Here is a 19,864-nt window from a genome sequence, read left to right as displayed (position 1 = left end):
CGCAAACCCTTTTGCTTGAAAGAATGAACAACGTAACGTGACGAAACGTAACGTGTCTAACAAAATTGGATAGCGTTTGTCAATATGTTAATGCAGTTTTGCATGAAACCAACATACAAATTAATGCCAAAAAGTTTACTTCTTTGTTTAAATTGTTTCGACTATCCATTTTCATTTCAGATTTCTGAATATTCATCAAGGAAACATATCTAACGTACAACAAATTACTAGTATTATTGCTCTTAAGTAGAATAAACATTTTTTCAGGCACTAAATATAAATAGAATGTTAAATATTATACGCCATTACATACTATACATACATGTTTGATATAAAGCATTACATACTATCAATAAATAATCTAATCTATGCTAGGATGAGGAAAAAAATGCTAGGATGTACTGAATCTGGTGATGATCATGCGCTAGAGGATTCGTAAGTCTTTTTTCTGTGGTATGTAGAAGTTCTTGCACCCGTTATTTTGAGTCTCTGTGCACCGTGTTTAAATTTATTTTGAAAGAAACGTTTCAATTTTTCATCAGTGGGGGTGTATCCATGGTAAGCACCAACATATTTAAATAAATTTATGACAGTTTTATAGTTGGAAAAAGGTATTTTCATATTTGGTCCAGCTCCTGATCAACTGATCTGTGTCGCAAATTCTTTTTCAAAAACTTCATGTGAACTTCATCGAAGCCTGGCCTTGCTGCTACTTTATCTGCCAATAAGATGAATTCTGTTTGTACAAAATCTATCTGCCTGGGCATTAGCTTCATTTCACGGGCTTGTATTTCTTGAATTGATTTTATGATTGACTCTATAGCCTCTAGTTTCTGTTCTACTGCACTCTGCGTAATGTTTTCGCCCATAATGTTATCAGTTTGAGTTGATTTTCTGGCCTGATATGAAATTAAATATTGCTTAAATACGAAACTAACATATTGCAATACATTTTATCATTAACTTATTCTTACGTTTTGTAGCTGGTGGTAAGTCCGGTAAAGTAGTCGGTTTCGTAGCAGTGTCCACAAGACTAGAGCATTCTTTGTCTAGTCTGTGATTAGTTATTAAATATGAATCTAAAAACAAGAGTAAACAACGAAATGAGCATGTTATATTACTTTAGAAACATTCACTTATTCTTACTCTGATGGTGTTCTTTTAATGGAAACAACGTACGTTTCCCATCTTTCATTCGCAGAACTCTTTTTGGGCGTTTCGCACTAAAGATTGTAGAAGAACAAAACATAAATATTCATTCGGGTTAACAATTATAAAAGCTTTGTTTGCATTACACAATTTGATTTATACACTCACTTTTTCATGTTTCCATGTCCATCATCTTAGCATTCGTTAAATAATCCTCGACAACTTCCTCGTTCTCCTCAAACGGTGTCTCGCTTATTCAGTTATATATGTGCGAATAATTATCTTTCAAATTATTTTCCGATGCTGCAGTAACCGCGTTTTGCTCGAGGACAACATCTGTGAATACGATACGGCAGGATAATGATAAACGAACTCAAAGCATCACTTTTATTCATACCATTTTCACTTGTATCTGCAATCTCAAAATCGTCGACCGGTCTTAACTATTTAGTTCATCGGTAAAAATATGAAGTGAATCTAATTCGTTGTGAATAACTCATTTTCTTGCTTTTGTCACTCATCGTTCAATAAAACTCGAAATTGTCTCTTAAAGGTACGCATGTTCAATTTTCTAGCTGCTCCTGGTAAAATTTTGGCTAATTCTGACTCCTCTGTATCAGCAACAGCTTGCCTCTTAATAACCTATATTTCTAGGTTTGTACCTGATTTTGTTGGTCTGAAAATTGTTACTTTAGCAATACGAGTTAAATTCTTGTTTTGTTGATTGAAAATACAATCAACAGAGCAAAAACTTAACCAGAATGGTACTTAAACAAGCGAAAGCAAACAGGCTATCCCGGCTATATCTTTTAACAAGTCATATGTAAACTAAAATCACCTATAAATGGCAGCAATAGGGATTTTTAAGCAAAAATTGTCTGGGTAAGAAACCAACGGCTCCTGTGCAAACTTTCTGACTCTTGGTAAACGCGCGCGCCACTGCTGGAGCGAGTACCCAGCGGGCAAAAATGCGGTCGAGCAGCGGTCGAGCAACGGTTGAGCATGCGACTTTTGCTCGACCGCGCGATAGGGAAACACCTTTTAATATAACAGAAATGCGGTTGGACAATGGTACAATAATGAATTTTCGCTGTCATATGATTATTAAAACTATGTAACAATAATTTATGATTGCATTATAAACCTAAACGGAATCAAATACGGAATTATCTTAAGTAATTATCGTGCTATGTGAATAATGAAACTGAAAACTAAAAAAAAATGGTTAAACGTGATGATTTTAGGTTGCGCACCTTTTGTTGCACTTCGACAGCATCGAACATTCATTTTCGCCCATGCCGGCGAAAAAGGCAATTTTCGTCAATTTTTTCTTTTTTTTCTACTGAACGTCAGATTGCGTGAATAAAGTTGTCAAAAAATCGCCAAGTCAAGAAAAGGTTAAGGCAGGCCCGATTTTATCAACAAATTATTTATATTCTTAATCATGGCTTCTCGAGAAGTGATGTAAGTTTTGTTATGAATATTTGCAGTGGATAGTGTTGCACTCAACTCAATTTCATTTTTGGACATTACAGCAGCATCGCTTCGGACGATAGTGACTCGGCCGAAGAGAACCAAAGCCCACAGAATAAGTCGGAAGCAAAGCAAAGCAGCAGTTCACGCAAACACAAAAAACATAAGCGACACAAAAAGTCGTCTAAATCTGATAAAGCAGACAAACAGCATAAGTCTAAAAAACACAAGAAACACAAGCGAAAACATCGTGCTGAGGATGATGACAACGATAGCAGTTCGGAGGGTGAACTTACAAAGAATGGTGATCCCGTATGTTCGGATCCCCGAAAAATGGAACAAGCTTTTCGAATAGCGAAACAATCAGGCGAAAACGACCTTCGCGAGGTTCGCAGTTTAGACATAGACAATACCACAACACGGTTAAAAAATAACGGAAGTGCAAAAGTGATGCCTGAGAAACGTAAGGGACACATATCAACAGATCCGGACAAGCTCGTGCTAATGTTGACGCAAGACTTAGACAAGCGCAAAGAGGATGTGGTCTCGGTAGAAAGCGAAAGCGATGGTGTCGCCGAAGAAGATGCACCTAGCCCGGACGTGGCCGTTATCGAGGACGATGAGCTTAATTTAGAAGATTTGATGCGTCAGAAAGCACTGCTTCAAGCTCGTCTCGGTGAGTATGCGACGGACGAGGAAGACGATGGTCTTGGAAAATCGTCCCGAGCAGAGTCCGCAAATACCAGGGGGGAAAAGCCGATCAAAAAGAAAAAAATTGATGCCAGCGAGGCAGTCATCACGATCGATGGGGACTCGACACCGGATGATACTGACCAGTTACGCAAGAAATCAATCAACGCCACGAACAGGACTTCGAGAGGCGGCAAGGAAGAGACTCAATCTGCACACAAGAGCGTCAATGTGGAGTTGGAGAATAAAAGAGCTAAAGATTATCAGCAACATCCGGCGGACGGCCGTGTTAGACAGATGGAGCGTGACCGCGATCGTGACAGAGAAATTAGAATGAGGGAAGAGCGGCGCAATCGGGAAGAGGATAACTATAAACGTCGCATGGCCGAGGAACGGTTCGAACGGGAAAAAGCACGAGAACGCGAGCGGGATCGGGACAGGGAACGGGCACGGGTGCGCCAACGGGAGCGAGACCGGTCAATGGAAAGACGACGCGATCGACGCGGATATTCTCCTCGTGACCGAAGCCGCGAAAGACGTTCCGTCGAACGTGGTCGCGGAGGTGGTGGTAGGTTAGGTTCGCGTGATCGTTTTCGCGGTCGTAGCAGAAGTAGGGATCGCGATCTACGCCTTGGTGCAGGCAGAAACGCTAGGGACAGGGATCGTGATCGAATGCGTGAAAGAGATCGTGCAAGAGACTATGGACGAGGTGCGCAAAGAAACGGTCGCGATGGTCGTGGCTCAGGTAGAGGTCGTAAGTTGGATGATGATCGTTTTAAAGATTCGCTTAGCGAAGGGTTAAAGCAGCAGAAAGAATCTAGCAGTGAAAGTGAAATGGGCGATATTGATATCGACGACGAGGAAGATGAGGAGAAAATCATCGAGAAACGGCGGAAAGAACGGGAAGCCCTTCTCAAGGTACGTGTGTATTTCAGCGCTATTTTAGCACACCAGCATTAAGCATTATTTGCGGAACATTCGTTAATTCTAGAAATTGGGTGTTGTAAATGAAGACAGTCAAACGATGATGGAAGTACAACCACCCGAAGCTCGTCAGGTCAGTATGGGTAGCACCGCACCATCTTCGCGAAACGAGAGCCGCGAAGCCACCGTTCATCGCACGGAAGAGCACGATCGCGATGGAACAGACCAATCTCTAACCCCACCGATACCGAGCGAGCGGAAGGATCTGATGGATAAGGTAGAACGTAAGCCGAAAGAGTCACCCGACCCACCGAAAGATCTGGACAGGCAGAGTAAGGAACTGAAAAGTACTGCGAAAGAAAATGTTAAACGCCCCGAATGGGACATGTTTGCCGAACAGGACATCGACTCAAACTTCGACTCACCTGGCACGGTGGTGGCGAACAAGCAGGCGCACGAAAATCCAGCCCTCACGGACAACTGGGACGATGCGGAAGGCTACTATCGTGTTCGAATAGGTGAAATCCTGGATAACCGGTACGTGGTCGCCAATTACACTGGGCAGGGCGTGTTCAGTACGGTAGTCAAAGCCAGGGACCAGGCTCGCGGTAACGCGTTCGTTGCAGTCAAAATCATTCGTAACAACGAAATCATGTAAGTAGCAGTCATGCTTAAGTGCAGTCTTTGCAGCGTTGTGTTCGTTTTAACGATTTATTTATACTCGATACGCAGGCATAAGACAGGATTGAGAGAGCTTGAGATATTGAAGAAACTCAACGATGCGGATCCGAGCGATCGTTACCATTGTTTGCGCTTGTACAGGCACTTTTTCCACAAGCAGGTAAGTGATAGGAAATTTATCAACACCTCAACAAAAAATCAAAATGGATGTGCTTTATTTACTGATTTTTTTCTCGTTTTATTTGCGCAGCATTTGTGCATGGTTTTGGAGCCACTGTCGATGAATCTACGTGAAGTACTGAAGAAATATGGGAAAAATGTTGGTCTGCACATCAAAGCAGTGCGCAGCTATACCCAGCAACTTCTGTTGGCTCTGAAGCTGCTGAAAAAAACTGGAATTCTTCACGCAGACATCAAACCGGATAACATTCTCGTGAACGAGAACAACTTGGTACTGAAACTGTGTGATTTCGGCTCAGCGTCGTCCATCACGGACAACGAAATCACACCATACTTGGTGTCACGGTTCTATCGCGCCCCGGAGATAATCCTTGGTCTGGCGTACGATTACGGCATTGATATGTGGTCGGCCGGGTGCTCCATCTATGAATTGTACACGGGCAAGATCTTGTTTAGTGGTCAGTCCAATAATCAAATGCTTAAATTTTTCATGGATCTGAAGGGCAAGATACCGAACAAGCTGATACGTAAGGGACAGTTCAAGGACCAGCATTTCGATTCAAATTGCAATTTTCTATCGCACGAGATCGATAAAATCACAGAACGGGTAAGTGTCCTTATGTACATGATTTTTGTATACAATTGGTTCGAATGGTTTATGTTGCTATTGGCTTTTATCTAATGCTTTTCAATGTTGTTTTTTAAAGAAAATTTCGTTTAAGTTCAATTCTACAAACAAAATTAGTTCTAGTTTGATCTATAACTATTGATTTATGTTTTTTAATCTAATGATACTAACAATAAACCAACTTATACGATGCGATGCGATGTTAAAGATATATCAACACCAATGATATTAGATAATTCAATATAATACTACTATAACAGATTGTAACATTCTCACAGTTACAGTTAGTTTGTTGTGTTTATTGATTTAATAATGTTCCTATTATGTTAATCCATCATATTCTTTTAAAATGATGGAATGTTTAGCCATCGGTGCAATTTTTGAATTAATTTCTTAACGTTTTTAACGTTAGTATAGTTTTATCAATTATCATTTCGAATTGAAGATAGAACTGTAGGCTGCACACCTGAGTTGAATCGCCATAATAATATTGTAACATTACGTTGTATTATTCGTCAAACATATCTCAAAACAGTGTTTTATCTATCCACACTTAAACCACACTTTAAAAGCAAACCTGGAATTTAAAAGCATTCCATCATTATGTTTATTTCTTTAGGTTTATTATTGTAAAAAGTATAGTTTGAATTTAAACACATTAAATAAGGTGATCGATTTGATAGAAAATAATATCTGTTTGCATCTATTAACTATTGATTCTTACTTTCTTTGTTTCGGTATGCGTGTGTGTGTTTGTGTGTGTGTGTTCTTCTTTCGCAGGAAAAAGTGGTTGTAGTATCAGTGATCAAACCAACAAGGGATTTACAGCAGGAGCTGATCGCAGGACAAAATCTCCCCGACGACCAGATACGAAAAGTGTCCCAACTAAAAGACCTGCTGGATAAGGTGTTTGCGCTGGATCCGGCGAAGAGAATTTCTTTGAACCATGCACTGGCACATCCGTTTATCCAAGATAAGATCTAAATGAATCACCACCGCGAAGTATGTCCCGACACCAGCTGTATGCAACGGAAGTATTGTCCTTCCAACAATTGGATCATCACCCGAGCATCATTAGCTATATACATATTAACGATCCTTTTCTTACTTACGCTTCATTGAACAACACCTCTTCATCTGCATTCGTCCTCGGTTGTTCATCGATCGACGAAGGAAGACCAACCCAATGATGCACTCATTGATCATTCGTAGGAATTGAAGTGTGTGATTATCATGCTATGAAGACCATGATGAGAACTTGTAGAGACAATTTCTCTTGTTTTTCACGAAGCAAAAATAAGAGAGGTAAACAACTAAAAGCCACTCATGTAGTATCTTTAATCAATCATATATCTATATATTTAATGGAAGAGATATAGGAGCTGCAACAAAGAAATACTAGCATAAAACTTACTCTAACAGCAATTCAATCGGTCAAAACAGGAAACAGCACATAATCCTTGTTTTGCTATATATCAAGTCTTTTAACAATCTGCTGATTACCACAAATTCTAGTATTGTAAAAATTAGCATAATGCATGATTCTGCTGACGTTGTGAAGCTTTAGTTTAAAAACGCCACCACTATTCGAAAACGTTTAATTGCCCCAAATTCAAATAACGTAAGGGCAAGATGATTATTTTAAACCTTTTTATATTTTTTTTTCTTTGCAATTTTTACGTGAATCATTTCAACCTGCTTAAGTCAATAGATGTTAAACGCAAAGAAAACAAATGAAAAAGAAAAAGATCTTAGATAACAGTTAGTTTAATGAGGGAGAAAAAATTAGAGTTAGAACTCGAAAATAAATATGATTCCTGTACCATGAGGATAAAAGAACACTATTTCAACAATAGAGAAAATTGAAAGTCTAAATTACATTTCGAACTTTCACAAGTATTTAACCGGCCTTTTATGTTAGACAGTTTTAACTATAATTTTCTATCTTATTTCAGCACTTGATGTTGATAATGGGTGTGACCACCACTGTGAGGCTGTATGTCGAAGAAAGAGACTATGCTTGGCTTGGAAACGGCAAACTATCGGTGATCGTAGTGGAGCTCCCAAATCATTCCAGCCAGTGCTAGACGAAAGTAATCAAGCTACGACTAGACACTATACGATATTAAGCCAAATGGGTAAACACTAATCATGTTTTTAAATCATCTCCTACAAGATCCACCCGTCGCACAGAAGCATGAAACCTGTCTTGGACTAGGTCTCTTTGTATCTCGTGGAGCCGCTCGCAATTGTGTTCAGCTCACGAGCAGGAATTCCATCGTGCGTACAGATTCCGTAGCACGCCTCACCTCATGGGAGTTTGGGGAGGATTTGCTGTGTTTAAGAGGTAGCGAACGAATTATCTAACGTTTCCTTATTTATTTACACTCGTGTCACTTTACTATTTCCAACATACGTTGAGCTTGCAGTCCTGTAGTATTCTAGTTACTGTATTGAATTCCAATACATCATTCATCAATCTTATTTGAACATAAGTAGATTCAGCTTATAGGTTTCTTAATGAACTTCTTTGCTTAATACCTGTTCGACAGTTCGAAAAGCCGATTGAACCCAATACAAGCAGCAGCTTCTCACGATTGTGATCTTTGTCTCCCGTGGCGGATCAGGTTGTTATGTCTTCATACTTTCGGAGTAGTCTTGCGTAAAAGATATTTCTCGGTTTTTTGTGTGCTTCATTTCTTTCCAGCTTGACAATCCTCGAGAAAGCAGTTTCGCAAGAACCTTGTGCACCGCGGCGTGCCAACATGTACCGTTTTACACAACCCATCAACTTCACGATAATATACCAAATACATTTGGCAAAGAAGGTAGGTTCATATTTGCAGAAAACTATCCGAATGAGTTGCTCAACAAACACATGCAATTGATGTTCCTGGAGGCGGACATGTCATCGCATGAAATGGAAAAAATCAACAATAAAGGTGTCTCACCGCGAGACTAGCTTATAATATACACTTGATATTTTTTTTCCTCATGAGAGATTTGAGAGAATATAAGAGATTTGAGAATGCTATATGTGGTAAGTCAATTATGCATGGCAAGGAATGAGTGTAGCTTGAAACTTGGAACTCTATATATTATAGAGCTAAAATATATTTTAATACGACTGCGACAATTTATTTTTTGTTCAATCATAATGCTATCGAAATTATAATAAATAATATATTCTTTATCTACTTACCATGCTCAATCATCTGAAACGAAATTTGCGCACAACATAGTCAATCGCATTAATTTAAAGACCTAACGTAAAACAAACCATGTTCTTTGGGATTACAATTTGGAATGCAGCGTTTAAGATTGATTTTAAAAGTCACTCGTAGCGTTCATTGGTTCCATATGCTTTTCATGCCAGTATTGAAGCTAAAAGCACGTAATTTTGCAATTGGGATAATTATGCGAAATTAATATTATCTTTTAGCGGCTCGATAACGTATGCGTGCGGCAGAAAATAGTTTCAAGTTAAAATCTCGACCGAGCTTCCCTCGTATACATGACTGATGGATTCGACTACGAGAAAAATTTCATGTTGAAGATAGCAGTTGACAAGGAAAGACACACAGTCTTAACCTGTAGGTCTGGAACTAATTTTTTGTATCGCATAATTAAAATCAATCTATGAAGACCAAAACTGTGTGAATGTCACACCCGTTACACTTACGATCTTTTCGCTAACATTTACTGGAAGCATGGGATTTTTAGCAATACCATGATGGATTGATTAAGAATAACGAAGATGTTATTTGATAGGAAAAAAATAGAGAGCCCTGTATCCTCTAAACAACATAAATTGCTCAGACTATTCCAGACTATTAATGTTTCAATACATCTAATATTAATGAGTGACAGTGAGCTACCAGTTTTCACCAGGCAGGACACTTTATTCCTCTCGCCCAACAGAAAACAGAAACTAAGAAGATTTCTTTTTAGCCAATTTGCATTTTCTTTCAGCTTGTTTCAGACTCTCGTAACCATTTAAAGGTCTTTTATTTTCATTTTATTATCGTAACAGTTAAATATTAACAAACAAAAATAAAAAAAAACATACACGTGGGATACCGACAAGAGAGTTATAAAAAATAGAAATAGAAGGGTCTGCTTCGTAAAAGAAATAAAAATAAAAGAAATACAATGTCTTAATGCTTTCATTCGTCCCCCATTCCTTTGATGGACGTATGGGACTGTGGGAGGTTCAAACAGGCCAAATTGAACGACCAATGCGCGATAGTGGGCACATTTTTCTCGCACCAGCGCTGTTCCTTTTCGGGATCGTCCTTGCTGGGCGTTACACTGAATTCCTTTTAGATATGGACCGCGTTGTCTTTGGTTTCGTTCCACACGCACTCGCTACCGATGGGCGTTGGGTTCGCGCCTTATCGACCGATATTGATGGGCTCGTCGGCCATCCCCAGCTCCTCGGTGGCCGCTTTGTTGCCTTTCCTTTTCTTCGAGTACCACATGAACGTCAGGCCGGCGTAAACATTCGACAAAAATACGAACCATGCCAGATAGAATCCATAGCCGTAGCTGGTTGTAATAATATTGGTAGAAATTAATTAGGGAAGGAAAAGTAAACGCCGGGCGCATAGTGGAAGCCACGCTACCTACCTGTACTTGGCGCCCTTCGGGAAGGTATAGGATATGTTTTCCTTTTCGTACTCCACAGAAGCGACCAGCACTTGAATGACGACGATACTCGTCGCGGCTGTAAGCACACAAGGAGTGAGGCATATGGATAAGTCTATACTTCCGTCAACTGCATTTCCCATTTGCACTACCTGATATGAAGTGTATTCCTCCGGCCAAACGCTTAAACATGTAACGTGGATTCAGAAATGTGTAGATCGAAAAGATGAAGCCCATCACCATCACGAAGACGGTAATGCACGCGAACGATGCCTCTGTTCGGCTGTAGTCTGTGGGTTGTCGAGAGCAAATGTGTGTTATTTATGCTATATGCGAAGCGCAATGCCCCAGGTGTTCGATCGCCGCATTGTCCCAGGAATGGTATGATCACTACAAGAATACTTGTTGTACTTCATGCAGGAAGACAAATCATACAAAATACAAAATCGTCCGCATGTTTAGTGGTTCTAGTAGCATGCGTAGTAACACAGAACATTAATATTGATTTACCCCTTATGTTACAATTCTGAAATCATAATAACGCATTGCATTTGTTTGAGCATTTTTCAGTCGATATGAATACTCAAGATGTGATCAAATGTCCAGTAAACATATTCATCTGTTCTCAATGAGCGACGAGTAACCAATTCCAAGATTAGCGTATGATGTTATGCGCACAATTCAACAAGCTTCAGCATGCATAAAACATAACTACACTGTGTTAAAACATAGTCCTAAAACGAAACATCCTTTTACAATGTGAGTTCTTAGCAAACCTATTTTTAAATATTTCATGCCATCGATGCGTTCGTTTGTCTTGTTTTTTCATGCTATCTGGATTGGAAACTTATCCCTGTCGGACTAAAAAAGAACAAGTAACGGAATCGATGCGAACTCGCCGGAGTAGTAGTACACGGTCTAGTGATAAAACTTTGAATGACGAGCGCACAAAACATGATGCAACGGTGCAGTGGCATGTTTTTAGTGGCCAAACCGCCTACCAGCAACGGCTAGCGAAACTGGCCCACAGCTGAGTTCCTTGTGTTTTCTATTCATGTCCGCTCGCTTTATGGCCGGTTGTTTATGACCCGCAAGAGAAAATTAATGGAGACACCGAAATGCAGAAGCGCGGATAAATTATGGCTCATATGCCGACGCCGGATTTCCTCGCCACGTCGTGTGGTGAAAGAATCGCGAATCGTTTTATGCAGCATCAGCTGACAACAGGCCCAAGTCTCGCTTTATTGTCGTATCGTAAATTATCTGTTGTCGTTTTTTTTTCAGCGTGCTTTTGTTAACACCATCAGCGTCCAGCGAGTCAGTCAGTCAGTTTGAGTTTTCGTGCCTAAGATTACTGTTTCCGTGTTTATTAAGTTTGCTTCCAGATCAGCTATATTTCTTTTGCCTTTGTATTTTAAGGCCAACACTCAATTTAACCGCCACCGTGATCATCCACAAGCTGTTCAAATCAACGTGACTACAGTTGACGTTTGTTGATGGAGGCGCCTGGTCGCTTGAAGTAAATTGCAACAATTGCGTGAAGTAGAATAATAACAACGGATGGATGAACGATTCGGTTAAAACCGTAAACTATAGCGATCGCAATATGAACTCGTTGCAGTGAACTATTTTCAACGGCCTCCAAGAAGCCAGAATATACTACCGGGCGAAGAAAAAATTCAGGAATGTGATGAAGTAGATGAATGAATGATTGAGTCTGCTTGGGAGAAACGATACAGCGAAGGTAGTTTTAGTGTTAGGAGGCAGTGTCATTGCCAGAAGGACATCAGCAAACTACACCGAAAGTGTCATTGTTTACGCTACCCCATTAAACAAACGCCTGCAGAATAGTGACATAGAGCGGCTAACACTAAGCCAGGTGAGAGAAGGCAGACCATTGGTGCGTCTCTTTGTGTGCCTATTCTACGAGGTTCTATACGCTCAACGTTCCTTAGTATCTCCTTCCAGATCCTACTATCGGTTCCACACGTCATGATCGGTTGGATCGAGCGTATCGGACAGGAATTTTTGTGAACACGCGTATTTACGAGTGGATCTGGTTGTGTGTGAGTGTGAGAGTGAAAGAGAGAGAGAGAGAGAGAGAGAAAGAGAGAGCAGCAGCTCGGTGCATACCTTCAGACTGGAACTCTGGGTTGTAGAAGGCTTCGTCTCTTTCTACGCGCGTTGTCGATCGGCCACGATCGTCGATGCAGTTCGGGTGGATGCAGAAAAAAATGCAATTCAGGTATAATAGGGACTTGGATGCGGTTAATCACCTGAACGAGTTATGGGACGGGGCCAACAACCAAAAAACCAACACGCACAACCAAAAACCATCAACCAATGCAGCAAGTGCATGAAAACGCGCGCGTGCCCTGTTTTACCCTACGCGAACGTGCGGTTAATTACGGATTCCACCACCGTTTCCGGTGCGGTGCTTTCGCAGGGGACAAGAATAACCCAAAACGAAAAATGCCTGCCAGATGCATGCAACTCACCGAGCAGATCGTCGTCAATGGAAGGGTCCTGCTGGATCTCGTCGTCACTCGGGAAGAGGTTGTGGAATTTGCACTTCTCTGTTGGTGAAAGCGAAAGGACGAAAGCGCGAAACGTCTGCGATTAGAGCACACCCGGTGGTGTGAGGTTTTGCGAATTGAAGCGCACTTACTGAACGGGGTGTACTCGTAGCCATTGCCTATGCGCCCCTTTTTGGGTGGCAGTGGCGGTCGGATGATGTACTTGGTGCCGTTCGGGCTGACGATGTACGGCGGGATGTCCATCGCTTTGGCGAAGCTCCAAAGCAGATAAATCACGCCCGGTCGCTGCTCCCAGTCGTCAAACAGCGCCTCAGACAGTGTGGCCGGTACGAGCACGTTAATGTCGGTCGAGTTGATCGTGACGGTCGTCAACACAGCAGCCACCGGCTCCTTAAGCGTTTCGCGCATCGAGTTGAGATCGGTCGGGTCGAGCATCATGAGCGGTGGGTTTTTCAGCTTCTGCACGGCCACACTCTCCTGCTGCCGTACGCGGCCCGTGATGTCGTGAAACAGGCCCTTCAGCTCACGGAAACGGTCCACATCGTCCACGATCCAGGCCGCAAACAGGTGCCGCCGGAAGGCGTCATCCACCTCGGTGAGGTTCTCCATCTTCAGGTCAGTCCCAAGAAAGTCTCGGATGTACGGTTCCTTCGCCATCGACGAACGCATGGTCGCGATGCGGTTCTCATTCACGAACGACAGCGTGGTGAAGTTGCGCGTTGCATTCGATTGCGCCATCACGGCCGGAATGACACCATACCGGCAGATCTTCCATAGCCCCGAGTGTGATGTCCTGAAATACCGGCGCGTTTCCGGTATGAAGATACCTACCGAAAGCGAAAGAAAGAGAGTAAGAAAGAAAGAGGGAGAGAGACCGAGAGAGAAAGAGAGAGAGAGACCGAGAGAGAAAGAGAGAGAGACCGAGAGAGAAAGAGAGAGAGAGAGAGAGAGAGAGAGAGAGAGAGAGAGAGAGAGAGAGAGAGAGAGAAAGAAGTGAACCGAATAGCATTGGCTCTGCTTAATCCTGACATACGGCTGTTTGTCTTCCGCGTTAATTACGGCCACCTCGTGGGACTGACTTGGGAACCCCTACGCCGGGTTTTTGCATCTTTGTCCGCTCTACCAACAGCTCTTATTTTTAATCTGACCAATTTACAAAAGTTTCCTTCCCGAATCCCACCCCAAAGGAAACATGAGTGGGAACAACCGGGCAATCGGAGCTCGTTCTTGTGCCCCGCCACCGTTCGCCACTCGAGCCACTTGGTACTCTGGCCGTGTTTGGCCGAGATTCATCGCTCGAAGCTCGAGCTACAAAGTCTGCCGGGTGGGCACTGTTGACGCTTGCTAGTGATTGCGAAACGGTCGGTAAACATTTGCGGCACTATTCCGGTATCCGGTTCCGGGGAAGCCTTCTCCGCCCGAAAGCCCCGCTCATGGTGGAGAGATTAAAGCGCAATATTAGTTTTCTATCTGCCTTAAATTGCGTTCCATTCTGGGCACTGGCGGGAATGTTTGCAAATTCAATATCATAATGCTGCCCGTTATTATGAGAGCGCTTTCGCTTGGCAGGTTAAATTTCGGTTGCGCATATATTTCTATCGTGTTGCAATTCATCGTACGATATTTGCGTCAGCTACAAGGAAAAGTCATTGCCGGAGTGGAATTGAGAAACTGGAGGAAGAAGATGGTCGTAGTTCGCATATTGTGGTGGAATTTTTAATACGTTTTGTGCTTATTTTCAACTTACTTATCTTCTATTTACTTTATTATGCGGATTACGGGAATCCCTTACATATTTGTGTATAATTAAAACGCACATACACGATCTGACACCTAATAATGGATCAAGTTTGACTTTATCCAGCTCTCGATTTATTCGATATTTTTTTCACGGCTTTGAATCGCTGCAGTTTTTTCCTCATCTAAAAGTTTCACCAACAAGAGCGAACAAAATAGTACCCTCTTAGAAAAAAAAATCAATCACCATAGGAGCACCATTAGATTGCGAAACCTACAACACGCATCGAACCAAACAAATCGCGCCAATCGATCTTCGTTATGCATCATACAAACATTTTCCCGGGCTACATGCACCCTTATTCTGGGCATTTTTATTCTTATTCTTCTTCAAACAACACCAAACCGACCCACTTCACCGAATGAGCTGGATACAGCATCGTAGTAAATTGCCTATCGCTTTCCAACATGACGCGGTGAAAGTGCTCGAGCAGCGAAAAAAATCGTCTGATTGACAGCAAAGCATACGAAAATTAAAACATCGGACATCGAAAGATGGTTGGCCGTTTCTAGCCGACCAGAGGCTAGGAGTAGGTTTGTTCGATTGTTAAAATGATTGATAAATCACGAAATGTTTATTTCGTCTAATGCATATTTTGGCAGTTTGTTTGATAAAGTTTGCAACACGATCCGCACAGCCAGTCATGGTTGTTTTTTATTGTTTGCTTCGTGATCTCTTTCCCGTTTAATGGCCAATCGATCAAAACCAAACTGTTGTGTCGCGTAAATGCAACGGTCAACGCGTGCGGCAAAAGGAAACGCTTTAATGGCACACCCCAGATGTGGCCGGATGTCCGATAAATTATGACACACGTTTGTAGGAAGCATTATGAGCTGTCTGTACAGGCTGATGGCTTGTCGTGCGGTGACACATGTTCAAGTCACTTTTTGGGGGATTTATTTGTGCTATTTTTGGCTCGAAATGCATTCGCCTGGCATTTGATGTCGTTGTATCGCATTGCTACGGTGGAAATGAAGCACTCATTGGCTCATTCGATTATCATTTGCGTTCGTTTGCTCGTGCGGGCTTATTTTTAGCTGCGCTAGCAGAGCGTCCGGTCACGCATCAAACGATTTGGAATGATGATGCTGTCCAAAGAACAACTTGTGGAGTTGTAATGTAACCAATAATTTGTGTGGCATTGAACTTTTGCTTTCATTCACCGCTTTGCGCTGTTGATTCGCAACAAATCTCTGAACCGTTGAAGAACTCAGTGATATGGCGCAATGATAAATTACTACAAAACGCGACAGCTACATACCATTAAAGCAAATACATGTACGAACACAATACAAACTCGTAAATAGTACTAAACCGTATTTTTGGTGCTAGTTACCTTTCGTAACCCAAGCATTGATTTAAACAATCTAAACAATCGTTTCATTTATTCTTGGCTTTGATTTGATCTTTTAAAACTATAGCCTTTCTCTTGCTTTATTCGTGTGGGTCTCCGAACGAAAGCAAATTTCACCAGATCCTCGCTCAGGATCATTGCTTTTCGTCTTTCGACACGAGAGAGTGTTTGGTGGGTTAACAAAAAAATACCATTCCTTACCCACAACCCCATAATGAACAATTTGGCAGCGAATCAACAGTTTTTCAACCGCTCGCCACCGCTAATTAGCCCGACGGAACATGAGCCCATCGAACTCCGTCGGTGAGATTTAGAAACACCCCAACAATGTTGGTGAGGAACGCGGTCTCTCTCACTCGGCGGAAGTAACGTTCCGCACATTTGCAGGGCCAAAACCACGCGCTCGATGGAGGCGCCTGGTGCTCGACACGTGTTTCCGTTCATTGGAGCGCCCTTTTGCCGCTCATCGTTTGCTTTGGCTTTTGCAACCACAGTCGGCGTAGATCACAAAGGTTGCTGTGATCAATAAATTAGCACTCAACCGAGTACAATATGGGTTGCTCTGATTACCATACACACACACACAAACAGTCACATTCGCGCCTAGTCGTTTGCTACGGTTGGCCCATTGCATACCGTTGGAATCGGTGTTCTTTTATTTATAGATCTACAAGCCGGTCCCGTGGAGATTTGCGTTCGGCTAGTGCGTTTAAAATTATTTCCCTCCGCGATACCAAACGGTTCGTATCGGCGCACCGGTCAAGCTGCCAATGTTTACGTTTGTTTTTCACCGGGAAATCCCGTTTCCAGCCAGCCCACGATGTGCGCTGCTTACCTTGGCCACCTGTTACGATGAACCAGTGATCGGTGGAAATCGCCACGATCCAGATCACGGCCGCTACACCGATAAGGATTGTGCAACCGAGAAGGATTCTCCTCTGCCGGTAGAACTCCTCCATCAGCGGCTTGCGCTCCTCTTCACGGGAAATCGACGTCGTCGACATGGTTGGGCCGGTTTGCGCTTACACGGGATCACACTTTTCACTCGCCCAACTATTATACTGCACACGTTGGTTTGCACTATTATACTACACACGTTGGTTTGCGCGGTTGGGTCGGCTTTAATTCGGTCGCTTTTGGTGCTTTTGGTGCCAAACGGCACGACACTTCTACTCTATTGACACACGCACATGCACTATTCTACGCTCAATCGCTCGCCACTCACCACCGTTGGCTTTCGTGTTTCATTGTACCCGGCGGGGGATTGGTTCTATGTCATTCGAAAACTACCGTTACACCATCGCCGCTCCGAAGCTTGCGAGCCGTGGCGGCGATGTTCACATTTTCGCACGAAGCACCAGCACCAGCGAACACTGTCGATGCTTTATCTACTGCATCTAGCCTAGGGAAATTGTGAAATCGACGTGAAATTTTCCTCCACCATGGGTGCGCGCGCGCGCAAACGGTCACACAGCCCGTAAAACGGCGTGACAATTACTCGCGGTGGCGCGGAAACGTACGCTGCAGTTTTCACTCGGTCGGACGAATTTTCCCCTGGGAAAAAACGAGCGCACGAGCTTGCACGGGAAATGCTGATTGTTTCTAGTAGTCTGGCCGCTCACTCGTCGTTTCGAAGTCACCAGAATGTCACCGGCCGGTTCGACTGCTGCGCCAATGCAACCCCTTCACAGCTCGCTCTCAGCCGCGCGATTCCTAGGAACGATCGATTGAGCACCGCCACGATCCACAGCCCGCGATCTCCGTGGCTGCGAATTGCAATCACAACGCAAACATCCCCTATGCTTGCCAGGGAGCGCCATTTCACGCGTTTTCGCTTTTGCAGTCGAGGTGGCGCAAGTAAAAATACACCACCGCGAGCCACGCGAACGATCGCCGGGAATGGTTGGGGCGGTTCGTCCTCAGGAACGAGCGCGGAAAGATCGCGGAAGAATGTCGAACGTTACGGTGTGCGATAAAATATGAGGTCCGTTTTCGCGGCTCGGTTGTCGCGAGCAAAACGAGATAAATTCCCAACCACCCAACGGCGAGTTGGCGGCGTTGTTCCAGCCTCGAGTGCCACGCGACAAACCACCCCAGACACTCGGGAGGGTGTGCGTTTTACTTTTTCCTGATCCCTGATCTTTCGGCCCTTTTTTTCATCTTTGTTTTTTTTTGTACGCGATTTTGTGTTCTACGAGCGCAAACGCACAAACGCTCGAAATGATGAGGCAGGAAGTTTAGACAGTGCATGAAATACCGCTCCCGTGTGAAACATTAGACGACGGGTTGGGCCGCCCGTCGAGTATTAGTTTTTTTTTTTTGGACGGGAAACCGAAATGGCGGGTGGAAGCTAAAAACCGAAGGAAAACACCCAACAAAAAAAGAATACCTCACATTCTACCGCTCGGCCATCGCCCAGGGCGGGTTTCGGGTGTTTAAAAATAATCCTCACTTCCCTAGCGCGGGACAGGGTGGAAAAAATGAGGATGAACTTTTGTCTCTGGTCTTTCTCACTCGATGTTGACAAGCGATGCAAGCCGTGCCTGTGCCCTCTCAACGGGCGTCGGGGCAACGAGCGACAAATTTTGACAAGCCTTCCCAACTGCGTGTGTCCCACGGTGACGATCGAGTAGAAGTCGACCAGGGCCTAGGGACACGCACGGCACCGTAAACGGGGACCACTTTTGTTGCACTGCTCGATGCACCGAGGTGCATTCGAACAAGAGCTCCGACAAAACGGTCAGATCCGGATTTTGGGTTGATTTCAACAAGCACTAGCACCGCTGCAGAATCATGCACACAAAACATGCATTATCGGAAACGTCGGGAACTTAATGAATCGAACTGATCAGTCACTGCACGAGCTTGACAGATCGCACTAGAGTCGGAAGCATCACACAAATCGTAGAAATCACCACAAAATCAGCTCGTACTTGCTCACAGCTGCGCATAATACACCGTGCGACGACGTGGTGCCCGTTCGGTCGCCCAGATCGTAACTGAAAATAGCGATCTGCCCACGAACCCGGCACAGGTCGAATGGTGGTAACTCAGACCCCAAACAGACGAGCGCGAAGATGATCTTCGCCCCACCAAGACAACGGCCCGGCTGGTCGACTCAGATAAATCCCATCAAGTGGTTTCACTTTCCGGTGCGGGCCTCCGCACATTGCGCTCAGTTTTGTTAGCTCGCATCCGCTCTCACGACCACTCGGTTGGGTGGGAGGGTCAAAAACGTGCTCAAGCTCAAGCTCGTGAGTGGCAAAACGCCGCCGTACGCCGATGGTTCCAGTTACAGTCGCGGATCCACCAGCACCAACTGTCACAGGATAGTCTTCCGGACAGCGCTGCGAGTGTGGTGTTTACGCTACACCACGCGCGCAGGATGCTCGAATTTCAACTTCACACTTTGTGGATGACGAGAGTCAAATTACGGGTTTCCTGAAATCATCTGACACTTTTTTCGGTTCCTCCAGACGGAAGCGTGCTCGCGAACTCCTTTCACAGTGTTCACTATCTCTGCTGTCCTTCCGCATTTCCACCGTGTTTTCAAACCCGTCTGGTACGCATCTGGGTGAGATATGTGTGATCTTCGGCCGGTGGCAATGGAAATTGGTCAGTTGAGAAAACAAATAGAGTGGGGAGGTTTTTCTCCCCTTCCTTTTGGCATCAATGCTATTTTTATCATCAAAGGCAGCACGCCCCGAGCGTTCAATTGTTGTCGGAGGTTTAAAACTGTGTGTTACACATTACTGGCAGCCAATAACCCGAGGGGCAATTTGTTTGCTTTTGTCTTGTTTGCT

The 19,864-nt window shown here is 43.6% G+C and overlaps 2 protein-coding genes across 2 annotated transcripts; one reads left to right on the top strand and one right to left on the bottom strand.

Moving 5' to 3' along the window:
* The first annotated feature begins 2,593 nt into the window (after nucleotides 1-2,593).
* Nucleotides 2,594-8,682, top strand: LOC128722727 (serine/threonine-protein kinase PRP4 homolog). Its single transcript, XM_053816406.1, has 9 exons — nucleotides 2,594-2,613; nucleotides 2,685-4,230; nucleotides 4,304-4,890; nucleotides 4,969-5,077; nucleotides 5,168-5,704; nucleotides 6,506-7,030; nucleotides 7,681-7,818; nucleotides 7,902-8,072; nucleotides 8,278-8,682. Exons 1-6 carry the CDS (start codon nucleotides 2,594-2,596, stop codon nucleotides 6,707-6,709), a joined length of 3,003 nt encoding a protein of 1,000 aa, XP_053672381.1. The 3' UTR covers nucleotides 6,710-7,030; nucleotides 7,681-7,818; nucleotides 7,902-8,072; nucleotides 8,278-8,682.
* A 1,067-nt stretch (nucleotides 8,683-9,749) lies between these two features.
* On the bottom strand, nucleotides 9,750-19,042 carry LOC128722997 (uncharacterized). Its single transcript, XM_053816699.1, has 7 exons — nucleotides 18,995-19,042; nucleotides 16,897-17,463; nucleotides 13,041-13,736; nucleotides 12,871-12,948; nucleotides 10,525-10,662; nucleotides 10,355-10,451; nucleotides 9,750-10,273 (listed from the first exon to the last, which is right to left on the bottom strand). The coding sequence occupies exons 2-7, from the start codon at nucleotides 17,063-17,065 to the stop codon at nucleotides 10,120-10,122; spliced, it is 1,332 nt and encodes a 443-aa protein (XP_053672674.1). The 5' UTR covers nucleotides 17,066-17,463; nucleotides 18,995-19,042; the 3' UTR covers nucleotides 9,750-10,119.
* Between the last annotated feature and the right edge of the window lie 822 nt (nucleotides 19,043-19,864).

This window comes from Anopheles nili, chromosome 3, assembly GCF_943737925.1.
Source record: "Anopheles nili chromosome 3, idAnoNiliSN_F5_01, whole genome shotgun sequence".
In the NCBI taxonomy this organism is placed as follows: Eukaryota; Metazoa; Arthropoda; class Insecta; order Diptera; family Culicidae; genus Anopheles; species Anopheles nili.
This window is presented reverse-complemented; position numbering and strand designations above follow the sequence as displayed.